At 46.2% G+C, this 15,321-nt stretch overlaps 1 protein-coding gene across 4 annotated transcripts in view; it reads right to left on the reverse strand.

The window, feature by feature from the left end:
* Window positions 1–15,321, reverse strand: part of LOC127581226 (multidrug and toxin extrusion protein 1-like) — a 59,293-nt gene that overhangs the window by 41,563 nt on the left and 2,409 nt on the right. The window contains exons 2-6 of one of the 4 annotated variants that reach the window (XM_052035399.1): window positions 13,713–13,910; window positions 7,608–7,709; window positions 5,147–5,307; window positions 4,513–4,581; window positions 2,483–2,631 (exon numbers count right to left, since the gene is read on the reverse strand). In XM_052035399.1, coding sequence (XP_051891359.1) covers window positions 2,483–2,631; window positions 4,513–4,581; window positions 5,147–5,263 — 335 coding nt within the window. In that variant the 5' untranslated portion in view covers window positions 5,264–5,307; window positions 7,608–7,709; window positions 13,713–13,910. Of the gene's footprint in view, window positions 1–2,482; window positions 2,632–4,512; window positions 4,582–5,146; window positions 5,308–7,607; window positions 7,710–9,432; window positions 9,541–13,712; window positions 13,911–15,321 lie in introns of those variants that run through there. The other 3 variants (XM_052035397.1, XM_052035400.1, XM_052035398.1) reach the window with 3 other exon arrangements.

Here is a 15,321-nt window from a genome sequence, read left to right on the forward strand (position 1 = left end):
ATTAAATATATTCAGCGACTTAACCCTCAGAGCCTTCTGTGGCCGAGAATTCCACAGGTTCACCATCCTCTGAGTGAAGACAGTTCTCCTCATTTCAGTCCTAAATGTCTTACCCTGTATCTTGAGACGATGATGTCTGGTTCTAGGTTCCCCCACCGAGCGAAACATCCTCCCTGCATCCAGCCTGTCAGAGTTTTGCATGCAATTTTCTACGTTTCTAAGAATTTCCTTCTCATCGCAGTCTGAAGATACCAAGCCTAGTTTTGGACCAGTTCTCTTGGGACTGCTGTCACTTGAGAGCTTCCATCAGCAGAGAACAGGTACATCAATCCCTCCTCCCTGAAATGAAAGGCTTAACCAATGAGGAACGTTTGATGTCTCTGGGCCTGTACTCGATAGAGTTCAGAAGGACGAGGGAGGACCTCATTGAAACCTGCCGGATACTGAAAAGCCTGGATAGAGTGGACGTGGAGAGGATGTTTCCATTGGTAGGAGAGTCTAGGATCCGAGGGCATGGCCTCAGAATAAAGGGACATCCCTTTAATACTGAGATGAGGAGGAATTTCTTCAGCCAAAGGGTGGTGAATCTGTGGAATTCGTTGCCACAGGGGGCTGTGGAGTCCAAGTCATTGGGTGTGTTTAAGGCAGAGATTGATAGGTTCTTGATTGGTAAGGGGGTTAAGGGCTACAGGGAGAAGGCGGGGTTGAAAAAAAAATCAGCCATGATCGAATGGGGGAGCAGACCCGATGGGCTGAATGGCCTAATTCTGCTCCTATATCTTATGGTCTTATGGTCCTTCCCTTATCACATCACTCCATCCTCTCTGCCTCCCTGACTAAGCTTTAAGATAATCCTTAAAACCTGCCTCTTTGACTAACCTTTAGGCCTCTGCTCTGGTGTCTCCTTATCTGGCTCAGAGTCCATCACTTTTGTTTGATAATGTTCCTATGAAGAGCCATTGGATGTTACAGGTACTCTAAAAATGGAAGGTTGTTGTTGAGTCTCACGTTTCAGTGATTTGCGTTCCTGGGTGGTCTTGAGTGGTCTTGCCAATTTCTACAGGTGTACGGCGGAGAGCATTCTGACTGGTTGCATCACCACGTGGTATGGAGGCTCCAACGTGCAGGATTGAAAGAGGCTGCAGAGGGTTGTAGACTCAGCCAACTCTATCACGGGCACAATCCTCCCCGCCATCGAGGACATCTTCAAGAGGCGGTGCCTCAAGAAGGCGGCATCCATCACTGAGGATCCTCACCATCCAAGACATGCCCTCTTCATGTTACTACTATTGGGGAGGAGGTACAGGAGCCTGAAGACCCTCACTCAACGATTCAGGAACAGCTTCTTCCCCTCTGCCATCAGATTTTTGAACGATCCAATGAACCCATGAACACTACCTCGTTATTCCTTTTTTGCACTATTTATTTATTTTTGTAACTTATAGTAATTTTATGTCTGCACTGTACTTGCTGCCGCAAAACACCAAACTTCATGACATTATCAGTGATAATAAACCTAATTCTGATGCCAACAGAACCGTGTGTTGGCTCACGATCTCAGGGAAACCCTCCTAACCTCGTCCCTGTCTGTGCTGTGACGTTATTCTGTGGAGAATACATGCATGGGTCCTGCCTTCTGCTGTCTCAAGGTACAGCATTGACCTGCTATTGGACACAAAATTAAAGAGGACTTCTTTTTCTAGAGAATCCAGCAAGGTTAATGGGAGGACTCTTAATGGTGTGGAGGAACAGAGGGATCTTGGGGTCTACGTCCATAGACCCCTCAAGGTTGCCGTGCAGGTCGATAGGGTTGTTAAGAAGGCATATGGTGTGTTGACCTTCATTAGTCAGGATATTGAGTTCAAGAGCCGCGAGGTGATGTTGCAGCTCTATAGAACTCTGGTTAGACCACACTTGGAGTATTGTGTTCAGTTCTGGTCACTTCATTATAGGAGGAATGTAGAAGCTTTAGAGAGGGTGCTGAGGAGATTTACCAGGATGCTGCCTGGATTGGAGAGCATGTCTTATGAGGATAGGTTGAGTGAGCTTGGGATTTCCTCTTTAGAGAGGAGGAGGATGAGAGGTGACTTGATAGAGGTGTACAAGATGATAAGGGGCATAGATCAAGTGGACAGTCAGAGACTTTTTCCCAGGGTGACAATAGCTAACAGGAGTGGAGCATAATTTTAAGGAGATTGGAGGAAGATATCAGGGTGATGTCAGGGGTAAGTTTTTTTACACATAGAGTGGTGGGTGCGTGGAACGCACTGACAGCAGAGGCTGTGGGGGCAGATACATTAGGGACATTTAAGACAGCCACATGAATGATAGAGAAATGGGGGGCTATGTGGGAGGGAAGGATTAGATAGATCTTAGAGCAGGATAAAATGTCGGCACAACATTGTGGGCTGAAGGGCCTGTACTGTGCTGTAATGTTCTATGTTCTATTAATAACGAGATAGTAACATAGTAGGACCCTTACTTGGCCACCTCGGGAGACTGATGGACCGCCAGCAGGATGTGTTCAGTGTTAATGAAGAGAGCCCAGCAGGGGAAGCAGAATATCATGAGGATGATGATCCCTCTTTGGAGAATCACCCCAATTCTCTTCAGGTTTCTGCTGCCAAATGTCTGAAAAATCAGAAGAGATTTCTTTAAAAGCATAACTCACATGTCCACTGAAACCTCTGTTGGTAACAAGTTCTCTGAATTGCCATTTATTGAATCTAGAACAGGCCCTTCGGCCCACAATGTCTGTGCTGACCACGGTGCCAATTTAAGTTGCATGTCGGACTGGAAAGTGAACTCTTGATCTCCAGTCTACCTCGTTGTGGCCCTTGCACTTTATTTGTCTGCCTGCACTGCAATTTCTCTGTAACTGTAACACTATAGACTGCATTCGGTTTCCTTTTTACTACCTTGATGGAATTATGTATGGCATGATCTGTCCGGATGGCACGCAAACGGAAGTTTTTCTCTGTACCTTGGTATATGTGACAATAACAAACCAATGGTCTATCTCCCCCCCATCCCCTGCCTATTCATGAACCTGTCTAAAGCCTCTTAAACATTGCTGTCGTATCTGTTTCTACCACTTCCCCTGGTAGCAGGTTTCAGGCACTCACCACTCTCTGTGCAAGAAACCTGCCCTGCACATCTCCTTTAAATCTTTCCCCCTCACCTTAAAAACACAGCCTTGCTCTTTGTAACCTCCCTCCAGTTCACTGGTCATCATATATAAAAGCAGAGAATGCTGGAGAAACTCAGCAGGTCAGGCAGCAGCTGTTGAGGGAGGGGCAGAGGTAACGTATCAGCCGATGCTAACCGAGCTCCTGAGGAACTCTAGCATGTTCTGTGACCCCACATTTGGTCACGTCTCTTGGCAGGACTCAAGGGCCTGAGGGGTGGGGCAGGCCAGGACTTTAAATTGGTAAATTGGTTGATTTTTGTCACATGTACCAAGGTGCAGTGAAAAATCATTTCATCCCATCAGTACATCGAGGTAGTACAAGGGAAAACAATAACAGAATGCAGAATAAAGTGTTACAGTTACAGAGAAAGTGCAGTGCAGGCAGACAATAAGGTGCAGGGCTATTAGATTAGATAAGACATCTTTATTAGTCACATGTACATCAGAACACACAGTGAAATGCATCTTTTGCGTATAGTGTTCAGGGGGCAGCCCGCAAGTGTCGTCACGCTTCTGGCGCCAACATAGCACGCCCGCAACTTCCTAACCCGTACGTCTTCGGAATGTGGGAGGAAACCGGAGCACCCGGAGGAAACCCACGCAGACACGGGGAGAACGTACAAACTCTTTACAGATAGCGGCCGGGATTGAACCCAGATCGGTGGCACTGTAATAGCGTTACGCTAACTGCTACACTACCATGAGGGATGGTCTTACAGAGGTGCATAAAATCATGAGGGGCATAGATAGGGTGAATGCACTCAGTGTTTTTCCCAGGGAAGGGGAATCAAGAACTAGAGGTCATAGGTTTAAGGTGAGAGGGGAGAGATTTAAAGGAAGCTGACGGGCAACTTTTTCACCCAGAGGGTGGTGCTGAAATGGAACGAGCTGCCAGAGGAAGTGGTTGAGGCAGGCACACTAACAACATTTAAAAGACACATGGACAGGTACATGGATAGGAAAGGTTTAGAGGGATATGGGCCAAACGCAGGCGAGTGGGACCAGCTTAGATGGGAACCTTGGTCGGCATGGATCTGTTGGGCCAAAGGACTCTATGACTCCCTTCTGTTGTCTCAGTATCAAGTTTGTTCTCTGTGTGTTGGTTGGGTACATACCACAAAGGTTCTGTTCTAACTTAGTCTGTCCATCAAAGGCTGGGTCCCCATTTCTTAATCAGAAATGGGGACTCCAACTAGTTACCCCGTGTGGTCTGAACAATCCACCCCATCTCAATGGGTCACTTCTACCTCACTTCTTTCAGGTTAAAGATGGTCCGCATTTAATGACAAAGAGATGGAGGTTTGCGATTTCTCCGCACCTACCTGGGATATGAGGGTGTCGCAGGCTGAAGCTAATCCAGCACCCACGGAGATTCCCGATACATTGATCACCTGTGCAAAGGGAACAAAAGGTAAAGAAAATGGTTTAACAATTCAATTGTAAACGTCACCTCAAGACAAAGGGAAGGATAACTCTGGATGTCGTCCAAATTGCTTTTCCATTTGAGATGTGGGCATCATTGTCAGGGGTGGAGAACAGTACTATAGCGGTTTTGTTACTGGATCGTAAACCAGAAGCCTAGATCAATGTCCTGGGGGTATGAGTCCAAATCCCACCATGGCAGCAGGGAACCGAGCGAATTATATAATCTAGTCTCAGTAAAAGAGATTTTGGACAGGTACATGGATAGGAAAGGTTTAAAAGGATATGGGCCAAATGCAGGTAAATGGGATTAACTCAGACAGGCAATTTAGTCAACACAGCTAAATTGAGCTGCAGGCCACGTTTCTGTGCTATATGACTCACATGTCATTGGGCGAGGCTTGACCTGCTATTGAAAAGAGTACAGCAAACCACTTGATCAAGGAGAATAAGGGATGGGGAATAGCTGATGGCAATACCAGGGCTGCTTACAGCTGTGTGAATGAATATAAGGAACGGTTTTGCTGTATGTACCAGTCCTGCTGAAGGGTCTCGGCCCGAAGCGTCGACTGTCCACTTCCCTCCACGGATGCTGCCTGACCCGCTGAGTTCCTCCGGCGTTACATGTGTGTTGCTCCAGATTTCCAGCATCCGCAGTCTCTCTTGTGTGGAAGGGATGTGGGCACCTGGTGAGCCTGGGATTGTGACGGTAGGGACGCAAATTAAGTTACAGGATGCAAGCCTCTCTGACCAGACCGGCCTTCACTGCCATCCCCTAACTGCCCAGGAGGAGGTGGTGGTGAGCCACAGTAGTGAGGGTGTTCCCGCAGTCCTGTTGGAGAGGGAGTTCTAGGATTTGGAGCCAGCGACAATGAAGGACAGGTGACCCACTTAGTGGGTGACTTAGAGGGGAACTCGAGGGCAGTGCTGCCATGTGCTTGCTGCCCTTGCCCTTCCAGCTGATGCACCTCATGGGTTCGGGAGGTGCTGTCGGGGTAGCCTTGGTGAGTCGCCATAGTGCATTTGGTGGGCCATGGGGCACTGACTGTGGGGGCAGTGAACAAGGTGCTGGATGGATTGTTGGTTACATGGGCTGCTGTTATAAGTCTATTGTGTACAATAAGATGGACTCTTGACCTCACAATCTACCTCGTCATGACCTTGCACCTTATTGTCTGCCTGCACTGCACTTTCTCTGTAGCTGTGACACTTTATTCTGCATTCTGCTGTTGCTTTTCCCTTGTACTACCTCAACGTACTGATGTGGTGAAATGATCTGTATGGATGGCATGCAAAACAAAGTTTTTCACTGTATCTTGGTACATACCACGATTACCAATTACCAGCTACCTTGTCCTGGTTGATATAAGCTGTTTGTTCATATGTCCAAATTTATCTCAACACACTTGTCAACGTTTAACATTGAATTTTTTTGCTCTGATATTTATCAATAGATTGGCTTCCTAGACAACTTCCAAGAGTATTGGTATTGGTTTATTATTGTCACTTGTACCGAGGTACAGTGAAAAACTTGCCTTGCATACCGATCGTACAGATCAATTCATTACACAGTGCATTGAGGTAGTACAGGGTAAAAACAATGACAGAATACAGAGTAAAGTGTCACAGCTACAGAGGAAGTGCATTGCAGGTAGACAATAAGGTGCAAGGTCATAACTTTACCTTAAGAGTCCATCTCATCGTATAAGGAAACCGTTCAAGAGTCTTATCACAGTGGGATAGAAGCTGTCCTTGAGCCTGGTGGTACGTGCCCTCAGGCTCCTGTATCTTCTGCCTGATGGGAGAGGGGAGAAGACAAAATGTCTTGGGTGGGTGGGGTCTTTGATTACGCTGGCTGCTTCACCAAGGCAGCGAGAGGTAAAGAAAGAGTCCATGGAGGGGAGGCTGGTTTCCGTAACGTGCTGGGCTGTGACCTCAACTCTCTGCAGGAAGGAGTCAACACTCTTTGAGTGGGACTAAACATCAATGAACATTTACTTTTTTCTCTTTTGCTTTCTCTCCCTCTCCCTCTCTCCCTCTCCCCCTCTCTCTCCCTCTCCCCCTCTCTCTCCCTCTCTCTCTCTCTCTCACCTGGTGCCCCAAACTCTGGTGTGAAATATGAGAATGGGCAGGATATTTGACCTGACAGTCTAAGACCCTCTCACACACAAAATGTCACCTAGGAACAGTCTGTCCACATTTAGCTTGTGAGCAACTTTGGGCCTCATATCTAAGGAAGGATGTGCTGGCCCTGGAGAGGGTCCAGAAGTGGTTCACAAGAATGATCCCGAGGATGAAAGGGTTAACGTATGAGGAGCGTTTGATGTCTCTGGGCCTCTACTCGATGGAGTTCAGAAGGTTGGGGGGGGTGGGAAAATTGCACTGAAACCTACCGGATACTGAAAGGCCTGGATAGAGTGGACATGATGTTTCCCTCAGTAGGAGATTCTAGGATCTGATGGCACAGCCTTGGAATAAAGGGATGTCCCTTTAAAACTGAGATGAGGAGGAATTTCTTCAGCCAGAGGGTGGTGAATCTGTGGAATTTGTGGGCTGTGGAGGCCAAATCATTGGGTGTATTTAAGGCAGAGATTCATAGGTTCTTGAAAGGGGTTAAGGGTTACAGGGAAAAGGCAGGAGAACGGGGTTGAAAAAAAAATCAGCCATGATTGAACGGGGGAGCAGACTCGATGGGCTGAATGGCCTAATTCTGATCCAATATCTTATGGGCTTGGCTCTCTGTCTACTCCCTCCAGCCCAGGCAACTGCAGCTCATCCAAATCCAGCTCAACAGAGGTCAACTACTAGGCTGGAAATGTGTTTGTCTTTTTTTTTCTAAATAAGGAGTACTTTACAAAAATTCTTTTCTGATGATATATTGTCTGTGGGAAGGTGGTGGTGAGACAGAATAATACAATGAATTGCTAGGTTAGAGTTCCTTCGTTTTACCAAGGATTTTCAGCAATAAATAAACTCAGCGTTTGGATATACATACTGCTGTAGCAAGACAAACTGCATCCAGCTGAACTTTTCCCAAATGTCCACAGAATATGGAGCTGACAATGCCGATGAGATACACCGTTAGCTGGCACAAAACCTGAAAGAGAAAGAGGTTGGATGATTAATATTATTACAGAACCAATCATCTGTCTGTGAGGAGTTTGTACGTTCTCCCCGTGTCTGCGTGGGTTTCCTCCGGGTGCTCCGGTTTCCTCCCACATTCCAAAGATGTATGGGTTAGGAAGTTGTGGGCGTGCTATGTTGGCGCCGGAAGCGTGGCGATACTTGCGGGCCGCCCCCAGAACACTCTACGCAAAAAGATGCATTTCACTGTGTGTTTCCACGTACAGGTGACTAATAAAGAAATCTCATCTTATCTAAAACTGACTCACTCTCCTTGTGACATAGAAACAGAAAATGCTGGTAACACTCAGCAGGCCAGGCAGCTCCTGTGGGGAGAGCAACAGTCACCGTTTCAGGTCCAGGAAGCTTTGTCAGACAGGTCCATTCTCACGAAGGGTCCCAGACCTGTAAAGTGAACGGTCTCTCTTTCCACCGATGCTGCCTGACCGACTGAGGATTTCTAGCATTTTCTGCTTTTGTTTCAGATTTCCAGCGCCTGCAGTTTTTTTTGATTTTCTTCCACTCTTTTTTAGGCCTTGCGTCAATTTTACTTTCTGACTGCCGCTCTTGTGAAGCTTCCTGGACGCTTGCTTTTATAATCATCTCCCAGGTGCTATATATGTACAAGGAGTTGTTGTTGTTGACCTATTTATGTCTGGGACACACAGATATAACTGCTGAGTGAACTCAGCCCTCTACTCTACTCCCGATACACTCATGACTGTGTGGCCAGATTCTGCTCTAACCCCATCTACAAGTTTGCAGATGATACCACTGTAGTGGGCCGTATCTCAAATAATAATGAGTCGGAGTACAGGAAGGAGGTAGAGAGTTTAGTGACATGGTGTCATGACAACAACCTTGCCCTCAGTGTCAACAAAAGAGCTGGTCATTGACTTCAGGAAAGGGGGACGGTGCACATGCTCCTGTTTACATCAATGGTGCTGAGGTCGAGAGGGTTGAGAGCTTCAAGTTCCTAGGAGTGAACATCACCAACAGCCTGTCCTGGTCCAACCATGTTGATGCAACATCCAAGCACCTCTACTTAAATTTTTTTAAAATTTTATTTACAGCGTGGTAACAGGCTCTTCCGGCCCAACGGGTCCGCGCCTAAAGAAATTTGGCATGTTCTCTTTGACCCTCACCAATTTTTATTAATGCACCATAGAAAGCATCGTATCTGGATGCATCACGGCTTGGTACGGCAACTGCTCTGTCTGTGACCGCAAGAAACTGCAGAGAGTTGTGGACACAGCTCAGCACATCACGGAAACCAGCCTCCCCTCCCCTCAGTAAAGCAGTCAGCATAACCAAAGACCCCACCCACCCCAGACATTCTGTCTTCTCCCCTCTCCCATCAGGCAGAAGATACAAAACCCTAAAAGCACATACCACCAGGCTCAAGGGCCCTCCTATCCCACTGTTATAAGATGATTGAACGGTCCCTAGTACGATACAATAGGCTCTTGACCTCACAATCTACCTCGTACCTTATCGTCTACCTGCACTGCACTTTCTTTATAACTGTAACACTTTATTCTGCATTCTGTTATTGTTTTCTCTTGTACTACCTCAATGCACTGTGTAATGAAATGATCTGTATGGATGGCATGCAAAACAAAGTTTTCACTGTACCTCAGTACATGTGACAATAATAAACCAATTTACCAATTACTTTGTGTTAACCCACACCTTACCACAGGGTTTCCCAAGGCTCTTCATCATGCTATTATACCATTCACAAGTTTCGTGACAACTCGATCAGAGTCTGTTGGTAGCTGAAGGGTTAATGCTTCAGTTGGAATCACCTCACAAGTTTACTCTCTGTAAAATGGCTGCTGCTTTTTACACGTTACAATAGTGACTGCACTTCACTGGTATTTGACCCATTGATCGTTTTGCGACGGCCAGATCGATGCGGGCTTTTCCTTTCAAACCTTCCATTCAATTTTTCCTCCTTCGGCATCTATCTGCGGCCTCAATCAAACAAAATCCAGCAGCCCAGTTTAGCAATGAAGATTGTCAGCACTGGCCACCAAACCCCCTCCTTCGCCTGCCCCCCAGTGGCTAGACAGAGAGGTGCAGGGCACAATGCACTTCAAACTCAAGTAGAAGAGGGTGTTGCCCCCAACTGGAGGCAGCTCTCTCACCGGACAGAGGAGGAGAGGGGAGGCTGCTCTAACTAAAAGCAAAGTTTCAAACCAAGTTCCCAATAAAACATGCCCAATGCTTTGTACATGTTTTACCACTGCCATTTTGGACATCATAGAGTCTTATAGTAGTACAGCACAGATATTAAGAGCCATAGTACAGCACAAAACAGGCCCTTCGGCCCAACTGGTCCATGCTGACCAAGATGCCCATCCAAACTAGTTCAATTTGCTTGTGTTTGGCTCATATCCCTCTAAACCTTTCCTATCCATGTACCTGTCCAAGTGTCTTTTAAATGTTGTTATTATACCTGCCTCAACTAGTTCCGCTAGTGGCTCGTTCCATATATGCACCACCCTCCGTGTGAAGAAGTTACCCCTCAGGTCCCTCTTAAATCTTTCCAGTCTCACAAGTGTATGCCTTCTAGTTTCCCTGGGAAAAAGACTGAGTGCATTCACCCTATCTGTGCCCTTCATGATTTTATACACCTCTGTAAAGTCACCCCTCGGTCTCCTACGCTCCAAGGAATAAAGACCTCGTCTGCCCAACCTCTCCCCGTAACTCAGGCCCTTGAGTCCTGGCAACATTCTTGTAAATCCTCTTTGGATTCTTTCCAGCTTAAATATTGTAAACAATCATCCTATGCTTTTTATTTCAATTAAAGAGAATGGTTGCCAAATAACAAAGTTAGAACCATAGCAAAGCTGTTCACTTGAGAGCCAAAGCAAAGGGTTTCAAGGAAAGGCTGATGCTGAGGTGGTGGAGAAACACAGCTGTTACATTCTGACATCAGTTCATATGCAAAACCTTCGAGCTGTTGGAAAACTGCTGCTTTAAGCTCTTCTTTTTTTAGACTACTGACTCCAGAACGCTACAGCCAAATCAGTGCTTGTGCAACTTGGTGACTTTTGCAGATTTCCTTTCAAAATAAGAAGGAAAATATTGGAATCAGGACTCACAGCACCATCCACAGGCGCTGGAGATGGCCACTCGGCCCACTTGAGCGTGCTGTCCCGTTCAATAGGTGGAGAACGCTCGACCACATTCCTGACTGATCCACATATCCTTTGGTTCCTTTTGTGTCCAATAATCTGTCAACGTCGGCCATCTATCAACATCTGAGCATCCACGCCTTCCTGCGTGGAGAATTTCAGAGATTCACAGCTCCCTGAGTGAAGCAATTTTCCCTCACCCATGTCTGATCCTGTAACACGAGGCCAAGATCTATATGTTCCGTCCTGTTAGATCTGGAGATCATGTTGTCCAGAAGGTTCTTTGGAAGTCAACAATGAGGCAGAAATCATATGGTTACAGCTGTTTTATTAGATGCTCATCATAGTACAGGTCAGACAGGGTCAGTCTGTGCTAGCAAGGCAAGTAAAGAAGTAACAAAGGAATGTTACCACATGCTCTTCCTTTATACAGCAAACCAATTTAGATAAGGAAACCTCTGAACGTGTACTGTCAGCTTTGCAGACAAAGGAACTACAGAAGAATAGACCCAAATATACCACAAGTTACTAAAAGCTTACAGACAAACAGGTGACTATACAAACATATAAGCAACCATAAAGAAAGCAGTCTGGGCCCTAATCAAACAATCCTCAGAAACAGCCTCCAAATATCTGTCCTGTTGAGAGTTCCAAGGAAGGAGAGGTGATCTTACTGAAACACATGACATTCTTCAACTTTATATTACCTTGCACTCTCCTATGTTTCGGAGAATCTAGGCCCACACAGAGAAGGTGGGTTGACCTATTCTGCTTTAATTAGAATTGGTGAGTCCAAAATTGCCCTGAAATTTTGGCCCACAAGATTGTTATATTGATAGTTAACCGAAACGTAGCTAAAACCAGCTCGAAGGTTTTGCATATGCACCAGTGTCAGAATGTGATGGCTGTGTTTCTGCAACAGCTCACTTCCCTAGCCTTTCCTTGAACTTTGCAAACAAATTGACCCAGAGCCACATAAAGAGGTGGGAAGGGCATTCACAAAACGTAGGTCAAAAAACTGGATTTTAAGGCCAATTAGCTCATCAACTGCTTTTTGTCTCAGTATAATGAATTGATCTGCACGAACGGTGTGCAAGACAAGTTTTTCACTGTACCTCAGTACAAATGACAATAATAAACCGATACCAAATACCAATACCAAATATTGAAGCGCCCTGTTTTGTGCCTTTATCATTTCCAGGCTAGACTATTTCAACGCATTCCTAGTTAGTTCCTTTTATTCCAACCTCAGTAACCATTATCCAAAACTCTGCTGCCTAATACCAACTGGTATCTACTCCCGATAACCCATCACCCCGGTTCCTGGTTAATTGATACTTCATTTTTAAAATTCATATGATCCTGCATGGCCATACCCCTCTTGGTCCCTGGAATACCACACACCTTCCCTTTTGGTCTCTATATCTCTTTCCTCCACTTCCTCCAAAACTTAGAACTCTTCTTTTCTTGGTGACGGGGTGGAAACTAGGAGTTGACAGAGATGGTGATGTCAGCTGGAAGACGGCGGTGAAGGATAGGTCTGGGGGACAAATGAAATCACCAATTACCAGTAGAGGAGAGAGAAACGAATGCTAGGATACAAAGCTGGAATGGCGGGTTATCTGAAATTGTTGAATTCGATGTTGAGTCTGCAAGCTGTGCTCCGCCATACCAGAAGACGGTGTGCTGGCTCTCGAGCTGAGGTGGAGCTTCCTTGGAATAGTGTAGTCATCGGAGGACAGAGGTCAGAGTGGGAGCGAGATGGAGAATTAAACTGGGTCAGTCTTGCGGATCGAGCAGAGGTGTTCTGTAAGTAAAGCCACCTAGTATGCTTTGGATGTCTCCAATGTAGAGGAGAGCATTCTGTGGGCACCCCCACCAACACCAGCACTTTTTCCAGTATTGACAGTATTGGTGCCTTCTCCCACCCTTTTGCAACACCTCCATTCAGTCCACAACGGTGACCTTGTCCCTGCAGTTGCTGTCACTATAGTCTTCCATTCCACTCCTACTCTGACCCCTCTGCCTTTGGCCTCTCTCACCCTTCCAATGAAGCCTAACGTGAGGAACAGCGCCTCACCTCCTGACTTGACACATTGCAGCCCTCTAGATCCAACACAGATAATCAGCCGTGCCTGCCCTGCACCCTCAGCGACCTTCTCTCTCTCCTCTACTGGTTGTTTGCAGATCTCCTCCAGACCCAGCTTTGTTTATCCTTCAGCCTCCTTCCGCCAATGACATCAATACTTCTGCCTCCCAGTTCCCCCCCCCCCACCTCCAGTCTCTACTCTATCACAGACCCTCTCCCAAACCACCTCCCCCTTCTCTGCAACTTTAAACTAGTCTTACGTCTAACTTTTCCAACTCTGATGCAAATATCAACCTGAAACATTAACCTTGCTCTTCTCTCCTCAAATGCTGCCTGACTGGCTGGACATTTCAAGTACTTTTTTTGTTTTTATTTCAGCATCTGCATCATTTTGCTTTTGTATCAACACAAGTTGTTCCAAGAGTCATCAAGTCTAAGATCACCCCCCCCCCATTTCCATTTAGCAACATAAATATCAATAATTATACAACAGAGAAGCAATATTTTACAGTGAATAGCTTGAGAGAAGCAAATGATAGAAAAGTTATATCCTGACTCGACTGTAACAATGCATCCAGGAAACACTTGGGGGTAACTGCAGCTTCTGCACACCAGTTGCAAAGCTCTTTCTGTAGGATTTTATTAATATATTTCCTCAGCGATGAAACTGTGGCCAGCTTGCATCCACTGGGAAAAGACACACAGTCAGCTCCACAGTATTACAGAGCTCAGAATATCAACTTACACTGGCTGAAACACTGCTCTAAAGCACGTCTGGTAGGAGTCTCACTCGGAGTATTGTGTGCAGTTCTGGTCGCCCCATTGCAGGAAGGACGTGGAGGCTTTCGAAAGGGTGCAGAAGAGGTTCACCAGGATGCTGCCTGGATTAGAGGGTATGAGGTTGGACAAGCTTGGGTTGTTTTCTCTGGAGCTGAGGGGAGACCTGAGAGAAGTTTATAAAATTATGAGAGGCATAGATAAGGTAGACAGACGGAATCTTTCTCCCGGGGTAGAAATGTCAAGTACCAGAGGCATTTAAGGTGAGAGGGGGAAAGTTTAAAGGAGATATGGGGGGGCAGGTTTTTTTACACAGAGAGTGGTGGGTGCCTGGAACGAGCTGCCAGGGGTGGTGCTGGAAGCAGATACGATGGTGGTGTTTAAGAGGGTGTTAGGTAGACACATGAATATGCTGGAAATGGAGGGAGATGGATCATGTGCAGGCAGAAGAGATTTAGTTTAATTCAGCATTATGTTCGGCACAGATGTTGTGGGCCGAAGGGCCTGTTCCTGTGCTGTACTGTTCTATGTTCTGTGAGTCTTAAACCCATAAAGGCACAGAAGGAGGCCATTCAGCCCATTGGCTCCCATCAATCCCATTCCCCCTCCATTTATTATACTGTACCTCTGCAATCTATCCTCTTTTACATTTGCCTGTCAACTCTCCTTTGACTCCTTCTGCCTTTATCCTACACTAGTGGCAATTTACAGCAGCCAATTAACCTACCAGCACATCGTTGGGATTCAGCAGGATGTAACGAGATTCACCAAGATGTTGCCTGGAATAGAGGACTATAGTAATAAGAGATTGGACAGGCTGGGTCTGTTCTCACTGGAATGTAGGAGACTCAGGGGCGACCTTATATAGGTTTATAAAATAATGTGGGGCATAGGTAAGATAGATTGTCAAAGTCTTTTTTCCTGGGCAAGGGTCTTGAACTAGATGGCACAAGTTTAAGGTGAGAGGGGAGAAATTTGAAGGAGATCTGAGAGGTAAGTTTCTCACACAGAAGGAGGTGAATATGTTGAACAAGCTGCCAAAGGAAGTGCAGGAGTTCGTGCTGAGGGACGCACTGAAGCCGGCGGCAGCCAGCGCAAGGGCTCGGTGGGGAAGGACGACAGTTTAGGGTTCTTCCGCCACAGGAGAGGGAGGGGCGGGGTCAGGCGAGGAAGCCCCTCAAGTATTGTAAGTATGAGATTGGGGTATCACCCCAGGGAGCCACACGATCGGTGCCGTGGTTCTTTTATAAAAAGGTAACACTAAGGAGTGATCCGTACACAAATGTAAAGGTTTGCACTGTTTTATTGTTGTACATAGTTTTTTTTGTGATGAATAAAGTTTATTTTGGAATAATAAAAAAAAGGAAGTGATAGAGGCTGATACAATGGCAACATTTAAAAGGCATTCGGACACATAGGTAAGGAGTAAAGGGATACAGGAATAAGATGAGACAAGATAAGGTTTCTTTATTAGTCACATGTACATTGAAACACACAGTGAAATGCATCTTTTGTGTAGTGTTCTGGGGGCAGCCCGCAAGTGTCGCCACGCTTCCGGCGCCAACATAGCATGCCCA

The sequence above is a fragment of the Pristis pectinata genome, chromosome 21 (assembly GCF_009764475.1).
Source record: "Pristis pectinata isolate sPriPec2 chromosome 21, sPriPec2.1.pri, whole genome shotgun sequence".
Lineage (NCBI taxonomy): Eukaryota > Metazoa > Chordata > Chondrichthyes > Rhinopristiformes > Pristidae > Pristis > Pristis pectinata.